Source organism: Lacerta agilis, chromosome 12 (assembly GCF_009819535.1).
Source record: "Lacerta agilis isolate rLacAgi1 chromosome 12, rLacAgi1.pri, whole genome shotgun sequence".
NCBI lineage: Eukaryota > Metazoa > Chordata > Lepidosauria > Squamata > Lacertidae > Lacerta > Lacerta agilis.
Window position 1 is genome coordinate 13,727,587 of NC_046323.1, and position 21,293 is coordinate 13,748,879.

The following is a 21,293-nucleotide window of genomic DNA, read 5'->3' on the forward strand; positions in this document are numbered from 1 at the left end:
ATCTCCCCCGAGACCTGCGGAAGGCGTGGACCAAAGGCAAGACGCCAAGCTCGTTAGCGTAAGATCGCGCGCTCCACTCCATTCATTCATTCATTCGCAACCTCCCCACCCCTCCTCTCCGCGCGCGCGCGCACACACCATTTCTCTTTTGGGAAGCCCGCCTGCCCAGAAGCTGCTGCGCCAGCGGGATCGCCATCTCTCTCCTTCCAGCTTCTCCCAACATGCGGTGGCGGGGCCGGCGTGCGAGGGTCGGGGCCGGAGAAGCCTGCCTGGGCAACAACTTGCGCCTTTCCCGGAGTCTCTCAAGAAAGAAGTGAACCCAAAGACCGACCTCCCTCTTCTCCATCGACATTTCCCCCTCCCCCTCGGCCCAACTCTTCCCCATCTTCTGAGCCCGGCGGAAAGGGGTTCTGGGTTCAGAGACTTCTCCCCCCCCCTCCCCATTATTTAGTTTTTTTTTTCCTGGTCAAAGAAAGAGGAGGAGGAGGAGGAATAATCATCCCCCGGCGACGTGCACTCCGCGCTGGATTTCAACGCGAGGGCGCCGATGCACTTTCCAGACCAGGAAAGCTTCGGTCGCCCGCCCCGCCGTCCCAGAAGCGCTGCGCCGGGAGGGAAGGAGGAAGGCGCGACGGCGGCTCGGAAACGGCTTAAGACGCAGCAGCGCGCAGTCACTCGCGAGGCGCGGCAGCGCGAGAGACCCGGGCCCTGAAGGAGCTTAAAAGAGGGCGGCGGACGGGAAAGCGAGGAGGGAGGAGAGGCCAGACCAACCGGCCCGCCAAGCCTGCAAGGAGGAAGCTCGGAGCAGCGCCCTCACACCGCGCCTCCTTGATGCCACCCACCGGGGCTCGCCAAGCGGGTCTCCGCCGCTCACCGGGGTTCATGGTGCCTCCTTGCTAGCCCCGTGCCCCTCCCCCTTCTCTCCTCCCCCAAACCCCCTCCCCTGCAATCCCCAATGGCTTCGTTCCCCGAGTCGGATTTCCAGATCTGCCCGCTGTGCAAAGAGATGTGCGGCTCGCCGGCTCCGGTCTCGTCCAATTCGTCCACCTCGTCGTCGTCCTCGCAGACTTCCACCTCGTCTGGAGGAGGGGGTGGTGGCGGAGGCGGCGGGGGGTCTTCGTCCTCCTCCTCGTGCGCCCCGTCGAGGCGCCTGCACGTCCTGCCCTGCCTGCACGCCTTCTGCCGCCAGTGCCTGGAGGCGCAGCGCCACCCTGCCGCGGGGGACTCTCTCAAGCTGCGCTGCCCCATCTGCGACCAGAAGGTGGTGATCTCGGAGCCGTCGGGCATGGACGCGCTGCCCTCGTCCAACTTCCTCCTCAGCAACCTGCTCGACGTGGTCGTCGTGGCGGCCGCCGCCGAGGACCAGAAGAACAACGGGCGCCCTGGCGGACCCGGCGGAGGCGGAGGCGTCGTCGGAGGGAGCAACAGCAGCACCAACAACCGGCACCACCACCACCCTCGACAGCAGTCGGCGCCTCAGCAGCAGCAGCAGCAGCAACAACAACACCGCGCCTCGGCCGGCGGCGGCTCGTCGCCGGGCTCCGTTGCTGGCTCGGCGTCGTCGGGGGGCGGCGGAGGCTCGTCGCTGCTGCTCCGACGGCCGCACAGCCGCCAGGGCGAGCCTCGCTGCAGCTCCTGCGACGAAGGCAATACCGCCAGCTCGCGCTGCCTCGACTGCCAGGAGCACCTGTGCGACAACTGCGTGCGCGCCCACCAGCGCGTCCGCCTCACCAAGGACCACTTCATCGAGCGCTTCGGCCCGGGTCCGCCCGCCTCTACCGGCGCCGGGTCCGCCTCGGCGGCCGCGCAGCTCGCCCTCAGCCAGCCCTACTCCGCCGCGCCTTACACCATCCTCTCCTCCGTTTTCTCGGACCGGGTCAACTACTGCCAGCACCACGACGACGAGGTGAGTGGCTCCTTGGTCCGAATCAGGGTTGCCAACTGGAATCGAGCATTTGGGGGAGGGGGGGAGGGAATTCTCGCCTTGCCTGATCGACCCCAAGACGTGGCACACGCACACCACTTGAATCGCAGTGCATATGAACTTTTTGGGGTTAGGTTGGGACTCGCAAATATTTTATTGGGGGGGGGGGCTAGGAGTTGGCTCCTGTGCCTTGATCCGAATCGCCTTGCGTCTTGTGGAAGTGATGTTGAACCGGGTGGGGAGGCGGGGAGAGAAGCCGCCTCCGAAGTTCAACAGGGAGGGAACTCAAGGGGGCCCTGCAAACTGGCCTCGGCTGCCCTGATGTTTGGGGGTTTGTAATTTGGACTGGATAGAGAGCAGCTTGCATTAACCGTGTTGGGTTAAATTAAGCAATAAAGTCTCTGAACCGCGTGTATTCAGCTGCTTGATATGAGAACCCTCTCCGGAGTCCTGCCCCAAATCAACTTCAGATGGCTGCTTGCTTTGTTCTGGGGTTGTTGTTTTTTTGAGGGCTTTTTTTGGGGGGGGGAAGGAAGATAATGTAAGGTGGAAACGTGTTACTCTTTGCTTAGATCATGTGCGGCTGTGCACCCTGGGTGGAGCGATCTGAATTAAAGAGCACCTACAGAAGAGGCATATTTGAACACAGTTTTGGTTTTGCTGGTTAACAGCACTAGGTTGCATGACTTAAATTCACAGCTATTACCATATAGGACCCTGCTTCTGTACTTACTATTAACCCGGATTTTGTTCACAAGTGTGCACTGAGAAAATCAAAGGAGACAAGTTATCCACTGTACTGTTCCCTCTGATCTGCCTTGTGATTTCCAGGAAGGTGGTTCCAAGATGCTAGGTGTAACCGATTTGTGTTAATTGGAATTATTTTTGAATCTGTGCCCTTAACAGCCTCAAGAGGAATGCTGTGAAATAAGGGGTCCCTCCTGTGCAAATCGTTGCTCTGTTAAGAATTTATAGCGGTTCTTACAAGTTCTGCTTGTCTTTTGCAGGAAGTGTATACTTTGTCGTGCATTTGGCAATTCCCCTTATTGTATAGCTTCGTTTATTCCTCATAATATTGTCTTGTAGCTGTACTGAAATGGATATATTTTTCTATGGGGCTGTCAAGTTCCTCCCCTCCATCCCCCCGCGCCTTTTAAAAGAGCTTTGCCCTTCCTTTCCAGGACATCTGGCAACCTTAATTTCCTTTAATTCTCCCCCTTTTTACACCTACATGGTGTGCTTGCTGCTTCCAGCCCTTTACTTCCCTGTTCCTGCGTCTTGCATGCTTTGTTCACGTGGAGCTGTCCACGCTTAACTGGAGTAAATCTCCATAATGCTGTACAAAGCAGTAGAGCTGCTGGGGGGGGGGCGGCTGTGTGCTGCAGGCAAGAGAGGATGGTTCGATCTCAAGAGCGGGATGCTGAAGAACAATTGTTGTGTGTGTTCTGGTTGGGGGGGGCATGAATTTAACAAGTATAACATACAGTACTGAAATAAGAATGAATGAAGTGCAGAGAGCCGACAATTGAAGCCCTGTGAACTCTGCACTTTTCACTTTGTTGCAAGTTCCTTTTTGTGACTTCCATGTCTCTTCCCAGCATTGCAGGGTTGTCTCCTGAGATGGACTGAAGCTGCTCCTTCAGGATTCCCTTACCCATTTGTTTTCTTGAAAATAGTGGTTTACATGAGCAGATTGCTTAACTTTGCCAGTCTAAGCTCTGCAGTTTAGACTGTGGGTTCTTAAAATGGAAATGCTACAAGTCCCTTTATGGAAATAGGAATTAAGGATCACCATCTCTTGGCTTGTGAATTTTGTGGAGGATTGTGGCAGGCAAGTAAATCTACAAATGTGTAGCTTCTAGAAGTTTCCCAGGGTGTAATATGACTCAAGGCTGACCTATGGAACCAAATGCCTCTGAGCATATGTAAAGTATCTTTCTCTCAATGCTGAGTAACAGCTAGAGCTTGCACATGTGGGATAGACAAAGGCTTACATGGTCAGAGGATGTGGTTTCAAGATGGCTTTGAAGACCAGTCTCTCTGTCTGTGTCTCTCTCATATGGTGATTCACATTTGCTCTTTTTCATTTTTAAACAAGAATCTTCACCGTTTGAACTTTTCTTTAGTTAAAGAAAATATAACTCATGTGAGTTTCTTTGGATGTGTATGTTGTGTTGCAGCCCACCCCTGCAAAAAAAATAATACATCATGCTACTTATAGAGTGTTCAATTTCCAAAAATATTCCTGTCACCGTTGTCTAGAGGTTGTCTCTGGGCAGGAACAAAAAATAACAAAAAAATGCAGTCACTATTGTCGAGTTTATTTGATTGGGAAGGAAACGTGAAAATGAAATGAGCTGCTGATCCTGAGATATTGCATAACTGGAGAGGTCCTTTTGAGCTTGTTGTCTCCTAAACCTTAAGCATTGGGTAATACAAAAAAAAAAAAATCAGTTTCCTATTATAAAAATATGCTATGTAGTGTCCCAAGTTCTGATGTTGAAAAGCAACATGCTGTGAGGACTTCAAGTGCTGTTTTGGAAGTTCCTATATTGGTGAGAGGACAGACTTTTTATGCTGCCAATGAAGAAGCTTTTCATTAGAAGGATAAAACATGTAATAAAATGAAAGGGGAAAAATAACGTTTAGAATTGCACTCCTAATAAACTAATCATTTAAACCAAAAGCTAGACCCAAATGCCCTTAAATTTGAATTCTGGCAAGGTTCCCATTAGTCACATAACATAAAATAGAAATAGTTGGAGCAGTGTAGAAACAATAAGAAAGCAAGAGCAAATTGCTATCAGTTTATTCTTATAATGCTTTAAAATTACACCTGTATGCTGTAAACAAGGATAGGCATATAATCACATTGCATTAAATGTATAAATAAAAGGCTGCAGCGCATTGATAATCTCAATTTAGTGCAATTTTTCCAAGTACTAGCATTTTTATTTATTTATTTAAAAGAACAGACTCGTACTTGGCATAAATCTATATTCTAACCATTTGTTACTGTAGTAATTAACTAGGCACTCTGATCCCCAAATAATAAAATCTAGCAGCAACTGCATGAACTGGAAGTTCAATTTGTGAGCCGACATTCCTCATTGCGACATTCCTCTTGGCGGTAGTGCCACAGTGGAATTTTCCATTGGCTTCATTGTTAAGAAGATAGCTTGCTTCCCAGCAAAGTTCTTAGCTGGTCCTGACTACTTTAGAGATAAGAGTCATGACTTAGGAGGACTGAGTGGGCAAAATTTCCCCTGTTCATACCAAGAAACTGGGTGACCTTTTACCATTTCTATGTGTGGTTATTTAGGAAAAAAAGGAGAAAGAATGCCTGGATTTGGTAAATAAAGGGAATGTTTAGGAAGGCTTTTTTCAGGAAGGGTTTGAGGAAATGCAAAAATCTCCTCATTAGCACTTGGTTCTCCCACAGAGCTTTCTAATGTTTAACAAATACTCCTGTCTCTTTGTGGGCCTCTGAAGGGCATTTGGAACTCTTAAATGCAAAATTTTAAGCCTGCAAAGCTGAACCAAGAATAACATTCCTTACTGCTGTAAGTACTTGGAATATTTCTGCTGATAGTTGTTGATGTCTTCTTCCCCCTTCTTCCCAGCAAATATTTTCAGTAACTTCTCAGTTATGGTTTAATCTGGTTTACCTTAAAAAGGGCACACAGGAAGAAACTGGAAATACTTGTTGCTATAGCTGCATTGGGTATGTTTCTTGAATGTGAAGTTGTAACTGAATCTTAGGTTGGAAGCTTAGGTTCCAAATGATACTGAGATCTTGTACCATGCTGAAAAATTAAGTTGCATTGCATCTTGCTTTGCGTTCATGCTTCTGTTGCCTGCTTCCTGCAAAAGTCCCATTTCTGGATTTTCAGATGTATATTCACCCTGTCTGGAATAATTGCAGTAGATAATTGGTGAATAAGTGATGTAAACTCTTGTCACTGTAATATTTTTAAGTTGCAGTCCTAAACACACTTTCTGAAGGCTATGCTCACCCACCCACAAATGCAGTTAGATTTTTGCAGGTAAAAATGTAGAGAATTCTATTTTTAAAAGAAGGTTTTAACTCTGTAGTTGGAAAAAATGCACTTGAATGTGCTGTGTTGCATATTGAACACAATACAAATCTGATATTAACATTCTTCCTTTAATTTTTAAGGTTTACCTTCCCCATCTAATGTTCAAACAACCTGTGATGGGCCAGTGCTCCCATCACAGCTGCCATGTGGAGGCCAGTTTTTAGAATCTGTTCACTGGCAGCTGTTCACTGCATGGAGCTGACAATTCTTAACGCTGACCATTTGTTGCCATGTCTTCAAGTGGCATAGAGAGAAATTGCTTGATCTGTGTTTGGTGATCCGCATTGATCAGTTAAAATACTTTGCTTATCCTGATGGACTTTCCTTATCCAGAGCTCAAGGGGTGAGCTAAAACTTGGAATACTTGGGGAATCAAAACAGCAATGGGGGAAGGAAGCATCCCGTCTATCTTAAACGTTTTTTTGAGAGAGAGATGCCTCTGAATACCAAAACAGAAACCCTAGAGAATTCTTAATATTATTGAGAAAGATTACAGTAAATTCACAGCTTGTTTTCATTGTACCAAATGAACAATTGTGGAGAAAATTTTGATTAGAATTAAAAATAATAAGAGAAAGGTGTCCCTGATCTGGGAGACTGTGCAATTGTGTTGCAGAATTCAGCCATTTATGTTTGCAATATAGAGAAGAAGAAAACCCAAACATGCTAAGGCAATTCTTCAAAATACCACAACTAAATGCCTGAGTTTGAAATATTCCTTACTTAACACTGTAATTCTGTCAGTGTCTACTCAAGATGTAAGTCTGTTGAAGGCTTCTTCCCTAGTAAGTCTGTCAGAGAAGGTAACAAAAAAAATTGATACTAGCACAAAAGGACCAGGAATACTTTCCATTTCCTCTAGGTTTGCGACTTTTGTTAGTCTCTGTACAATGTTTGCTCTTCTGCAACTCTTCTTTACACTGGTGTGTGGTATAGTGGTTAGAGAGTGCTGGACTAGGACCTGCATGACCCAGGTGCGAATGTCCACACAGCTGTGAAGCTCATCAGGCAATCTTAGGCCAGGTGTGCATGATTTAGCCCTCATTCTAATTTCTCTTCCTCTGTTGTTGTAAGGAGAAAATAGTGGGGAGAAGAGAGGTCACTGGAGGAAAGATGGGATGTAAATGTAATAAGAAAGCCTGGCTAGTCTGCTAGAGCTTCTGTCTGTAGTACGTGACTGTTTTCAACAGTGTTTCCATTTTTGTGCTTGCCGAGTGGGTACTGAATAAGTATCCTTTAACAGGATACCTTTAATCCAAGGGACAAACATAGTTATCTCAAGTTGTGCTGATTGCCTTGGGTAAGTTAAAAGGGAGCTTGAACAGTGAAGGTGGGGAGAGGGAGGAGGAATAAATTTCTTTCTGGCTTGCTCTCTTGTACCCACCCTCTGATGGAGGTGTTGCATGATGGAGTTACTGTGTCCCTGTTTTGAACCCCGGTTTTCACATTATTTTGGGGGGACACACATGTCAGAAGTCCCATGCAGAATTTGTTGTGCGCCATTTGCAGAGTTCGAATCCATGAGCATGGATTTTTATTTTTCAGTTTTGCTATGATAACTTGTGTGCCACCTCCGTTTTGGTCAACTGTGTTTAGCAAGGATGCCTACCCAGTACTGTTGCCTCCTGAAACAGCTTGCCATAAAACCGTGACACTAGAATTTAAGAATTGTTCAAACTTTCCCCCCAGAAACACGCCAGTCTTTTAGGTAAACAACAGACTGCATGGTGCCAGCTATCATAGCAAGTGACCCCAAGAGCCGCATCAAGACAAGAGCTAGTGAAAAAGTAACAATTTGATTATATAGAGTGTAAAACGAGAGAGTTAAACATTTCCCTCGGGCTCAAAGAGTAAGCCTCATATCTGTCTTGGTAAATCAGATATCTGAGTGAGGTTCTTCCAGCGACAACATGTAGCTAAAGTTGGCTCATAGTTTCCAGTTCCTTATTTGCCTGAAAGTTTTAAAATGGAGCTTAATCAGCAAATTGAATAAGCGACTGCAGCCTGTATCTGCACGTTCCTACCCTGTATCATGGAGCTATGATGTAGACCAAATCTTATTTTGGAGTTCAGAGACACATAAATTTATTAAGGTGAATTAACTTTCCTGTGCTCCTACCTTTATTTCAGATTAGTAACTGGGAACTAGTAACCAGTTTTGGCCCTGTATTCACAGGGTCGGTTTTTCATATGCACCCCAAGCCTTGTTTTTTATGGTTTCTCTGTTGATTTATCCCTCACGATCATTTTTTAAAAAATTGCTTAGATTTATACCCTGCCTTTCAAACGCATAATCAAGGCATCTAACAATAACATTGCAATGTGGAAGGATCTTCCCACTGGAAATTTGCACCCTTTCCAAAAAAGGTTTTCTTTTGCCGGGGTGCCAGGGCCTGTCCTTTGTGAATTTAACACCCATCGTGATATTTCTACTTAACTCTCGGTTAGGCTATTTCTCTTTTTAATCCTCTTTTTAGAGGGGTACTAGATTGGATGCAGAACTTGATTTCTGGAGAAAAGTTGGTTGAACTGTGAAAGAGAAGATTAAAAAGTTTACACTGCTTGTATATCCTTGGGCAGCCTGGTGGGCTCCCAGCTTTTTTGGACTACAACTCCCATCATCTCCCAGCTGACATGTGTGCTGGCTGGGGCTGATGGAAGTGCAGTTCAAAACAGCTGCAGAGCACCAGGAGAATATTTTGCAGGTTCTGCATATAAATGGTGCTTTTAGTTGGAAAGAGGCAGAGCGTTCTGGGAGAAATGGAGTAGGCTGCATTAAGGAGGATGGATGTATTTTCAAAGATGCATGCTAGCAAAGTTTGCCGTCTAGCTTCATAAAAGAAGGGGATCTCATTTGAACATGGCCCATTGTGTTAAATACATTCGTACCTTGGTTTTCGAACAGCTTAGTTCTCGAACGTTTTGGCTCCCGAACGTCGCAAACCCGGAAGTGACTTTCCGCTTTGCGAACTGCTTTTGGAACCTGAACTTCCGATGGGGCTTCTGCAGCTTCCGTTTGGCTGCAGAGCTTCCTGCAGTCCATCAAAAGCCGCGCTTTGGTTTCTGAACATTTTGGAAGTCGAATGGACTTCCGGAACGGATTTCATTCGACTTCAGAGGTACGATTGTATTGGAAGTGAGTTAGTATCATTTTTATTGTGGGATGCTCCGTTAGTCTTGGCTGTATGCCACTTTTTCCTTCTTTTGCTTTCCCCATCCTCTTCATTGTGTTGCTTTAGATTGCAGTGTGAACTCACAATAATTTTTCAGATGGCCAGGCTCTCAAATGTCCCATATATGCATTAGCTTTACATGCAGCTATTCATGGGGTAAAAAAGCTGGCATGTTTTCTGAGGTATAAAGGAGCAATCCGTCAGAAACATATAAAAGTCCTGATGGCAGCAGGGATTAGGGCAAAATATTGTGTATTGCTTGGATTTTGCAACCTGTTTAATTTTATCTATGTCAGATACCCATTTCAGCTGTGTTCCATGCATTTCATCAAATATCTTGCGCAAAACCCCTGTTGTGTGCCAATTCTTGATAAAAGCAGAGAAAACACTGTGCTCTAGAAGCCAGCATGATTAGATACATTTGTACTGTCAGGATGACATGGATTTTCGTTCTTCTAGCCTTCCCTTAAAAATGAGAAACAGAAGTGAGTTCTCTCTGTGTGCTTTTTTAAAACAATGGAAACTCCCCTCTTTGCGTACTTCCTGGAATGTATATATCCCTGCTTGGACCAGAGCTGTTGTGACCTTTTAAACTTATGAATGGACTGGCTCCAGCATCTTCGCTGAAATTTGTGCCTCTTGAATGTATGCTAATTGCACTAAAACAAGTATTGCGATGGGTTGGCTCCCAGCTCCCTGCAACTTTTGATGTGTAGCTGGCTTTAATGCTACCTTGTACTGTATTCTGATCCTGCCTCATGCAACACTGTAAGTCAAGACACAGCAAGAGAGCTTAGTTCCTGAAGAAACAAACAAAAAAAAAAGCTTGAAATTGTGAGTTAAGTTTGCTGCTGTGTCACCTTGGTATCTTATGTATACTTCCATAATCTAAATGTCTGCCATCTTAACTGTGTCCTAAGTGGAAACCCGGAAGCTGCATTTCCTTAGAAAGTTAAGTAGTGGCAATGATGAATACCAGTGGTTGTCAAGTGCATCCAGTTATGTTGCCTATGTGAATTTTGAGGTGGGGGCGGGGCAATGAGATTTTAAAAAAGCTGTAGTTCTTCTTAGGGAGTAGAACAGAAGAGGAAGGAAACATGGATCTAGATCAGGGGTCAGCAAACTTTCAGCAGGGGGCCGGTCCACTGTCCCTCATACCTCGTGGGGGGCCGGACTATATTTTGAAGGGGGAAAAAATCAACAAATTCCTATGCCCCACAAATAACAGAGATGCATTTTAAACAAAAGCACACATTCTGCTCATGTAAAAACACCAGGCAGGCCCCACAAACAACCCAGAGATGCATTTTAAATAAAAGGGCACATTCTACTCATGTAAAAACACGCTGATTCCCAGACTGTCCGTGGGCTGGATTTATAAGGCGATTGGGCTGGATCCGGCCCCTGGGCCTTAGTTTGCCTACCCATGATCGAGATGTATGTAGCTCTGGTAGAACCAATTCTAATTCTAAGCTTGCACATGCTGGTTAGATTTCCCTCCCCACCCCTAGTCCTGTTGTAGGTTGGTTATTTGACCTTAGCAGATGGTAAGATTTCTAACTTTTAACGTAGGGCGAGGAATAGAAAAACCAATAAAAAGTATCTTTCATTATGCAAAGTATCATTCCATTAAAATATCTATATATCAGGAGCATTGCATTTCTAGAGTGGGATCCCTTGTCAATATTGCGTTAAAATGAAATACTGTGTGCCAATCAGTTTTGTGTTGGCAACAGCAACCAAAATGTTCAGTAATGTGCAGTGGGTGCTTCTCTTGTAGAAGCAATTCAGTCAGAAGGATATTCCGTGCCAGAAACTTTGAAAATTTTCGGTGAAGTCTGTAATTGAGCATGTACTCTGCCACTCAAGCTTAAGGGGAAGGAAGTGGATTTGGTTCTGTTGCCCTCTGTGGACTGTGTGAAAAATTGAGCCAAATAGGTGGAGATGCATTTCCTCCCTGTTATCAAAGCTTTCATGTAGGAAAGAGGGGAGACACTTTCAATGAAAGTTGTGTTAGTGTTGAGGCTGCCATCGCTCAACCAATAAACACTATATTGGAGAAGTGTGTACTGCAGGGGTCAGCAAACTTTTTCAGTGGGGGGGGGCGGTCTACTGTCCCTCAGACCTTATGGGAGGCCAGATTATTTATATATATATATATATGGGGGACCGAACGAATTCCTATGCCACACAAATAACCCAGCGATGCATTTTAAATAAAAGCACACATTCTACTCATGTACAGGTATAAACACCAGGCAGGCACCACAAATAACCCAGAGATGCATTTTAAATAAAAGGACTCATGTAAAAACATGCTGATTCCTGGACTGTCGGCGGGCCAGATTTAGAAGGCGATTGGGCTGGATCCGGCCCACGGGCCTTACTTTGCCTACTCATGGAGTACTGGCAGCAACTCCTGGATTGAATCCTCCTCTTTGTCTTTTCTGTGTTGTTGCAGATTTGTTGATTAACCTGAAGGTCTCTTCTCAGCTGCATCTTAGAATGGAGATGAATATTTGAGGAGATGAACTTTGTGTTGGCTTCTAATCACTTTTGGCTCCTCCTTTCCTGTCACTCCATATTGAGAACAGTGAATGCTGCATTCCCAATGCAGTCTTCGTTAGGCTGTTGTGGACCTGGCATGTTCTAAATTCTGTTACTGCACTATTTTGGAAACTTTTTTACGTAGTGAGATAGTGGAGCCTCATATATGGGGCAACTTGAAGCCCTGGTGCTCTCCACAATGGTTCTTGTGCCTTTTTACAAGCACACAAGAAATTCCAGGTTCACTCCCGCCCCGCCACCCCGCCCCTTTTCCAAGCTACAACTTTTGATTTACACAGATATAGTACAAGCGGGAAATGACCAATATAAATGCCTGGGATAGAAAGCCATCGATTGGGCTTATTGAGAGATACCACCTTCCTTTCAAGTAATCTGTGAAGGACACTTATTTTCTCTCACATGTGCCTTTTGAAGCAAATGCTGATCTTGCCTACATTAGATTTAAAAGTTAATTATCCCCCTCCTAGAATTACACAGGGTGAGTACCCCCCCTGCCCCCCTTAAAAAAGGGAACAAACTGATAGTGTTAACAAGTATTGACAGTTTGAGACCTGTAGATTTGAGTTCTGCTGGCTTGCTTGCTTGGGAGGCGACTCATCTGAATGGATTATTATTCCTACCCCCCACCCTCTTTGCATTTACCGTGAAGACTATGCAAACTCAGACTGGTTACCGGTAAGTTCAGATATTTATGAGCCTTTATTATTCTTGATACCAGTTTCTAACTGGGAATGCAACATCCTTCCTCATCACACTCTGAATACGGACCTGATCTTGCCTACTTGGCTGCCTGAAGAAGAGAAGCAATTTGTGATCATTTTTAAAGAAGTTTTTGTTGCCGTTTAGTCAGTGTTCGGCATGTGTGTTGACATGAAGAAGAAGTAAGCTCTTCAGAAAGGTGTGCATTTTCTAATGGTAGACTGTGTGCATAAGCATTTATTTAGGAAACTTATAAAATCTATATAAACTACACTTCAGGATAAGCTTCTTGGGTGGCACATGGTTGGATGCAGTGATAATACAGTTAAACTAGCTTTCATTATACTCTAGTAAAAATCACCAGCCTTCTAGGAGCAAAATTGCATGTTTCTGTTAGCTACTAAAGTTCCCTCCCAAGACTCTGGTGTGAGGAATACAGTGAATTCCCACAGCGCACAGTATTGTGTCTCGCTGTGGCTTTACCTTGCTTTTCGCTGGAGTTCTGGCCTCTGTTAGGAAGCAATCCAAGTGCTTTACTGACTTTTCTATTAAATAGAACCACACACACATGTGCCAATTTTTAGCTTTTGCCAATCAGTTTGGGCTGGGTGTTCATCAGTATGCAGATGATACCCAGCTCTACCTCTCTTTCAAATCAGAACCAGTGAAGGCCGTGAAGGTCCTGTGTGAGTGCCTGGAGGCGGTTGGAGGATGGATGGCGGCTAACAGATTGAGGTTGAATCCTGACAAGACAGAAGTACCGTTCTTGGGGGACAGGAGGCGGGCAGGTGTGGAGGACTCCCTGGTCCTGAATGGGGTAACTGTGCCACTGAAGGACCAGGTGCACAGCCTGGGAGTCATTTAGGACTCACGGCTGTCCATGGAGGCGCAGGTTAATTCTGTGTCCAGGGCAGCTGTCTACCAGCTCCATCTAGTACGCAGGCTGAGACCCTACCTGCCCGCAGACTGTCTCACCAGTGGTGCATGCTCTGGTTATCTCCCGCTTGGACTACTGGATGCGCTCTACGTGGGGCTACCTTTGAAGGTGACCCGGAAACTGCAATTAATCCACAATGCGGCAGCTAGACTGGTGAATGGGAGTGGCCGCCGGGACCACATAACACCGGTCCTGAGAGATCTACATTGGCTCCCAGTACGTTTCCGAGCACAATTCAAAGTGTTGGTGCTGACCTTTAAAGCCCTAAACGGCCTTGGTCCTGTATACCTGAAGGAGCATCTCCACCCCCATCATTCAGCCCGGAAACTGAGATCCAGCGCCAAGGGCCTTCTGGCGGTTCCCTCACTGCGAGCAGCAAAGCTACAGGGAACCAGGCAGAGGGCCTTCTCGGTAGTGGCGCCCGCCCTGTGGAACTCCCTCCCTTCAGATGTCCAAGAGATAGACAACTACCAGACATTTAGAGGGCATCTGAAGGCAGCCCTGTTTAAGGAAGCTTTTAATGTGTGATATTTTAATGTATTTGATTTTTGTTGGAAGCCGCCCAGAGTGGCTGGGGAAATCCAGCCAGATGGGTGGGGTACAAATAATAATAATAATAATAATAATAATAATAATAATAATAATAATAATAATGTTGTTGTTGTTGTTGTTTATTATCTACTCAAAGAGAATCCTGGGGCTAATATATTAACCAACAGAATTATTGTGTATATGGGTACATGACCATATGTCGTGTACAGCCACGATCACAGAAATGGCAGTGTCTCTGAACACCAATGGTTAACACTGTTTCTCTGCATGGCCATTTATTTAGTAAACCTTCACTCCACCCTTCCACTGTAGCCAGAAGGCTCGTGTGGCTTAACACAAATTTTCACCAAAAACGCAAAGGAAAACTTTAAAAATACTTGCCATACTGCAAATATACACAACTGTTTCATACAGGAATACACATATTGTAAGGATCTATACTAAATATTTTATAGGAAACTTGTACAAACACTTATTTAGCAACTATCTTCAATCCAGTAATTGTACTGAATGCTACATGGTATATTTGTTATGTTTTAAAATTTTAAACCGGCAAATATTGTCACAAGTCCCTACGTTCTACAAAATGGTTCATATGTACCATCTTCATAAGTCATCAGTTTCAGTAGTGATAACAGCTCTTCAGTGTGCTTTTGAGGGGGTCTCCTATTCTATTTCAAAAATAGCATCAAAAATTGCTACTGTAAAGCTTTCAACAGCCGCAGAGATGCTTATAAAACACCTAAGCAGGAAATTGGCCTATTAAAAACTACTCAACCCAACAGGCCCAATGTCTGCTGCAACAAAAATATCTTGTTCAGACAATGGAAGGTCAAGAGGATGCCAAACAAGCTTTCAGGTGAAGGGAATTCCAGTGTTTGGGCACAGCCACAGAGAAGGCCTCTTCCTGTAGCTCTTTCCTGCATCCCTACCAAGGATGCTTCTGGCACCCTTAGAATTCAGTGTGCCCATGTATTCAGATGCACATGGCTTAAAAATCAAATAAATACCTGGCCACTTGCATGGCAGTTCACATATGAATTGGCCCTTTGCTAAACATTCTTGAGTTAGGAGGTTGCTTTGGATAAAGCTAAGGAAACAATTATCGCTACCATTTTTTAATTAAAAAGGCAGAATCAAGTGTAGAACAAAAACATCACAGAAAATGGGCATGAAATATTGAAGCAGAGACAAAGGGGGGGCCAGAGACATCAGCAATACATTCCTGATTTTTGATATAATAGAAATTATAGCAAGGCTATAAAACAACACATTTGACATGGATTATCCCTTATTTTCCAGAGAGATGAGTGGCATTTCCAGCAAACATTAGTTCATGAAGCTCTGCATGTATTCTACTTTTTTTTATCCACAACCATTTATAAGTCCAGGGGGCGGGTGGAGATTGGTATGATTTCATTGTTTATGTTAACAATGAACATAACCAACCAAAAAGTAATTTGTCCTTCCCCCTTTTTTTTTTTACCTCTAGCAGTTCTCAGTTTGTACATCTATTTCTTTTTCCTAGTAGGGTTGGTTGCTAGGCAAACCATTATTAGCGAAGAGTTGCCGTGGGTCAAGATACCTTTAGTTACAGCAGAGCCATACCGTGGCTAAATCATAAGCAAATTTGACTACACTGTGGAAGTAGTGGTTACAAGTAGAACATAGGTGTTTTGCTTTAATGAGGAATGAGTGCTGATAAAACAAGAGCAATAAATCCAACTTTAGATTTGTCCCCAAAAAAGTGTGTTTTGGAAAGCTGCAGATCTCTGTGCTAAAAATTGCATTCATGTTATCTGAAGCTAGATTAAGAATTGCTAGATACTAGAGAGATCTTAAGGTCATATAACATAGGCTATTGGCATTCAAGATTATGCTTCATTACATTAGCAGAGAAACTTGTTTGGAGAAGTCAGGTGACATTCTTAGCTTGATCCAGTTTTGTGTGCTTTTTAAATCTCCCCACTCCAAAAACCAACAACTTACAATAATCACAGCGTATAGCTAAACAGTATATGTGCATCTCTAAGAAAACGGGCAACAGAAGAGGGACCACACCCAACATTAGAAACCTTTGGGGTACAAAAATTGAACTTTCAGGGCCAGCACAGTCTCCTCTCTGCAGTAGATATTCAAACAAGAAGCTGTGAAAAGCAAGGACATGTTGTTCCAATGTTAGAAGTTCAGGAGTGCAGTAATATATGTGTAAAATGAGAGAGCAAATAGGATAATGATGGGCTCCATGAGTTCAAGAATTATTATAACAAACGAGTACTGATGTTGGAGGGACGCGGGTGGCGCTGTGGGTTAAGCCACAGTGCCTAGGGCTTGCTGATCAGAAGGTCGGCGGTTCGAATCTCTATGACGGGGTGAGCTCCTGTTGCTCGGTCCCAGCTCCTGCCAACCTAGCAGTTCGAAAGCACGTCAAAGTGCAAGTAGATAAATAGGTACCGCTCCGGCAGGAAGGAAAACAGCGTTTCTGTTTTGCCAGAAGTGGCTTAGTCATGCTGGCCATATGACCCGGAAGCTGTACGCCGGCTCCCTCGGCCAGTAAAGTGAGATGCCAGAGTCGTCCGCGACTGGACCTAACGGTCAGGGGTCCCTTTACTTTTACTGATGTTGGTTAAATTGTAAGACCTAATCCTGGAATATTTTACTTTTTACTCACTGAAACAAAATGGGACCTGGCCCTCGTGAGTGAGTATAGCTGGGGGGGGGGAGTCCTCTCTAACACAGTCTTGTATTCCCAAGACAGTCAACACATGCACTTATTAGGGTAGCTGGGTCTTGTGAGCCAGCCCAGGACCCATCCTGTTGATGATCTACACAGAATTAATCATTTCCTTTGACCTTCTGCTCCCTTTTCTAGCTGTTGCATTGATCATTGTTGTTTAGTACTCCGGCTTTCTGCCTGCTTTCCCTTTGTGGAGGGGACTGGAGAAATTATTTAGTACCCTTCATTGTCTACCTCAGATATTTGTAGCGAAATACTTTTTGGCTACTCTGCCTCACCTTTTGCATCCCAAATGTTCGAGTTGCTTCTCGGGAGGATGCTTCCCTTAAATTCCAACATTGAATAATTCTCATCTTAAAATCTCAATATTTTAAAAGTTGCGTATTTTTGCTCGGTTGACACCGAGATAGGCTACCTGTCGCTGTTGATAAGAGGCAAAGCTGGTAAAGCAACATTGCTATTTAGCAAGACACAGAGGGATTAAACTCTTTGAAGATTGTTGCAATCTAGCATGATTTTAAATTTTTGCACATGATAATGTTTTCCATTTGAAGAGCTTTATTTTAGTAAGCGGGGAGAAATGTATAACTGGCCCTGAAGGCATTTTGAATAATAGCATTCTAGCTTGATCTGTTTTGAGCTCAGTTCAGGCAACCTGCTGCATATGGTTCATAATATTGTACAAAGTGGAACTCAACATATGAAGTTCATAGCTTCAGAACTCAACGTCTCTTGCTGCTGAACTAGCAGTGGTGCCCCACTTCCACAATTCCAGTGCCAGCAAATTTCAGCTGTGTGTGTGTTTTTGTAAAACCTCCAGCATACCAGCGATAACATAATTATCAATATATTTTATTCACAAATTCAAAAGTTAAACAAATTTAATTTAACCCTCTTGGAATTGTTGGTGCTTGGATGTTTCTGGATGCTTTGATTGTTACTCCACAGCAGGAAATGCTACGGTGTGAGTAGAAAATTCAACTCTTGCCAGATTGCCACCAGAAAATTGCATGGGCCACTTCTTGCAAAATCAAAGGTCAACACCACGCCATGGTGGCAGCTGGGAAACTAATGATTTAATGCTGCCTTGACCTTTGACTTCCTAGTCCGTTTGAATATGACCCAATGTTTTAATTTCCCAGTACTGCTGGGCCCTGGGCTTTTGTTTCTTTCCAGATGTATCTTGCACCTCGAGGCTTGTTACTAAATTAAAGATGCCCCACCCCATGCCAGTAAAACCTTTAAACTTGAAAGGGACAAACAGATTGGGTGTTCTGTGTTTTTGTTCACTAGGGATGATAGATAGCAATAATAAACACACAGCCTTGATGCAATATACAAAACTCGTGACTAGGCAGTCTTGACTAATGACCACAGATATCGGGTACTCCTAGACAGTCTGGGTTTTTTTAATTTAATTTTGAGATTTTAAGTGTTTTATTCTAGGCAGTATGAAACTTGCAACCAAAACATCCACGTTTCTCATTTTAAATTTCCCAACAAACTTCACTTTCAGGTAGAAGCTCTTCAAGGAAAGTGAGAGAGAGGTTTTCTATTGAATAAAATGTTAGTTATTATTACACTTTTATCCCAGGGTGGTTGTGTACAAAATTTTCCCCATTTCGCAACAAAAAGTAGGAAGATTGGGCCAATCCCTATCTTTTCAGCCTAAGATTACTCATCGAGCTTTGTTCTTAACTGTATCTCTGTGTTTTGAACGGTGCCTTGGATTGTATTAATTTGTATTTCGTGTATTATGTCAGCACCTTGCTGTTTTGATTTATGAATGAAGAAGAGTAAGAGATAAATGGAAATTATTGTGGCAACTTTGGGGAGCCAAGCAAGACCAAAGAGCTCCTTAGGATCAAAGGACAAACCAAAAGCCAGAGTCAAGGGGGAAGAGGTTGGAAACAAAGGTGCAGGAACATGCGAGAGCTCAAGAGGACTTGGTTGCTCAGGCAAGGGCCAGCCAGGAAAGGAAGCCCTTTAAACTTCTTCCTGCATAGAAGGATTCAGTAGTTGAGTTTGAAGGATTCCTAAGTGCAAAGGTATTACAGCTCAGTCACTCACCATAAGGGGCAGATTCCAGCAGCTCCTTCCAGCCAGCCAGCTTGAATTCAAACACACCGCACGCACCTCCAAATAACCATGGGAACTGTAGTTTGCCTCTCACAGAGCTATGGTGCTATACAGCCGTAACAAACTACAGTTCCCAGGATTCTCTTGGGGACGACGACAACAACTTGTGATTTAAATGTATGGCATGTGCATCTCTCATATGAAAGTTACAGACACTACTTTCCTTAGAATATCTTCAGAGATCTTGCACTACCACATCTCCCAAATTAATCCAACCTCTTTTGCTGACAGTTTCCTTAACTTGCTGGCATTGTTCAAATTACTCATTATCCAGATTCCTACCGTGGGCAGTCAAAAGGGTTCCACACCAGCTTATCTTCAGAAATATGCAATGTCGGGCTTTTCCAGACCACTCGCTAGCTGAGAAAGAATCGTGGCACTTTATACACACAATGTTCACAGCAACAACCGCCACAGCAACAAAGGTCTAAGGTTACTAGCAAGCCAGAACATATCCTCAAAAGTCCTGATTCTGCTCTCCAATCAATCCAATTTTAAAGAAGCAGCATTCTCCCCTTCCTTACGTCGTCATCTTCCTTATGGGACGCGGGTGGCGCTGTGGTCTAAACCACTGAGCCTCTTGGGCTTGCCGATCAGAAGGTGGGCGGTTTGAATCAGCTCCTGCCAGCCTAACAATTTGAAAGCATGCCAGTGCAAGTAGATAAATAGGTACTGCTGTGGTGGGAAGGTAAATGGCATTTCCATGCGTTTTGGTTTCTGTCACGGTGTTCCATCACGTTTTAGTCAAGCTGGCCACATGACCCAGAAAGCTGTCTGTGGACAAGCGCCGGCTCCCTCAGCCTGAAAGCGAGATGAGCACCGCAACCCCATAGTTGCCTTTGACTGGACTTAACCGTCCAAGGGTCCCTTTACCTCAAAATTCCCCACATTGCAGTGGAACACCTGAAGACCTAGACCCAGAATGTGCACAGGTGGGGCTAACGCATGTACCACCATGCCCTTTCCTCGGACACAATTCCAGAAGACTCCCAAGGTAGAAATCCTGGAAGTGTACATCAAAAAGAAGCCACCCATCATAGTATTATTGTATATAAATCTCTATATTGCTGGTATTCTTTATCTTCTGTTGATCATACAATTAAATTCTCAATGAAGCAAGACAAAGCAAAAAAATAATAATGGCATGGTTATTTTAAATTAAAATATGGATACCACCCCCTTATGAATTTCCCTCCCTAAACTCTGAGTGGTAAATGCAAATTAGATTCTTTTATTTCTGCTTAGTTCCCCCTAAACTAAGGGAAGCTTAGCTTTCGGCAGTGTTAGAAACAGAGATATGAAAAGCTAGGAGCTAAATGGGACCTTAAACCGAGGTTATTGGCACAACAATGGAATGTCTAGGCGCTTTTTAAATATAACAGTAATACAAAGCTGAAAATGAACTGCAGCTAAAACATTATGTTCATTTTTCACATGGTCTAGACCAGGGATCAGCAAACCTTTTCAGCCGTGCGCCGGTCCAGCAACCCTCAGACCGTGGGGTGGGCCGCACTGTATTTTGAAAAAAAACAAATGAACGAATTCCTATGCCCAACAAATAACCCAGAGATGCGTTTTAAATAAAAGGACACATTCTACTCATGTAAAAACACCAGGCAGGGCCCACAAATAACCCAGAGATGCATTTTAAATAAAAGGACACATTCTACTCATGTAAAAACATGCTGATTCCCGGACCATCCGTGGACTGGATTTAGAAGGCGATTGGGGTGCATCCAGCCCACGGGCCTTAGGTTGCCTACCCCTGGTCTAGTCCTTCCCCTGCCCACCCCTCTAATATTCTTAAGAGGGTCTCTTCTCCAGTCTTCAAAGAGTAGCTGGAAGTGAGGAGGCAAGAGAAAAAGGTCCTCCTTTCCTTCCACTCTGCAGTTTTAACCTGAACCCGGAGCTCAGAAATGGCTTGCGGTTATGAAATTCCCTGTCGCATAATGTGCCTGGAACAATGGGCGTTTCGAACATTGGCTTTCGGAGAGGAGAATGTGCTGCTTTCCAATCTATAAGTAACTTTGAATAAAAGAGAGAGAGAGAATATTTGTTAATCTAGTTTATGAAGGGATGGAAATTCAAAGGACATAGAAAACCAGACATGGGAGTTGTGTGTGGATAGGTAGGTGTAAGAAGGAAAATTCTCTTTAGCTCAAAAACACATAGGTGAGCCTTGCAGGATAAAGCCCAAAGGGCAGTCTAGTATTATGTTCCACACAGTGGCGAATGGAAGGCCCAAATGCAGGATACAAGGGCAGTGGCCGCCCCTCTCCCTCTCTGTTCCCGGCAGAGAAGTGTGCATGCACACGAAAGTGCATACGAAGAACAAACTTAGTTGGTCTCTAAGGTGCTACTGGAAGGAATTTTCAAAAATTTTTATTTTGTTTTGACTATGGCAGACCAACACAGCTACCTACCTGTAACTGTTCCTGGCAGCTGTTAATTTTAAGCCATGCTG

General features: G+C 44.4%; 1 protein-coding gene across 1 annotated transcript in view; it reads left to right on the plus strand.

The window, feature by feature from the left end:
- The first annotated feature begins 485 nt into the window (after positions 1-485).
- The window catches only part of TRIM71 (tripartite motif containing 71), a 46,760-nt gene continuing 25,952 nt past the window's right edge, over positions 486-21,293 (plus strand). The window contains exon 1 of the mRNA XM_033164925.1: positions 486-1,906. Coding sequence (XP_033020816.1) covers positions 956-1,906 — 951 coding nt within the window. The 5' untranslated portion in view covers positions 486-955. The remainder of the gene's footprint in view (positions 1,907-21,293) is intronic.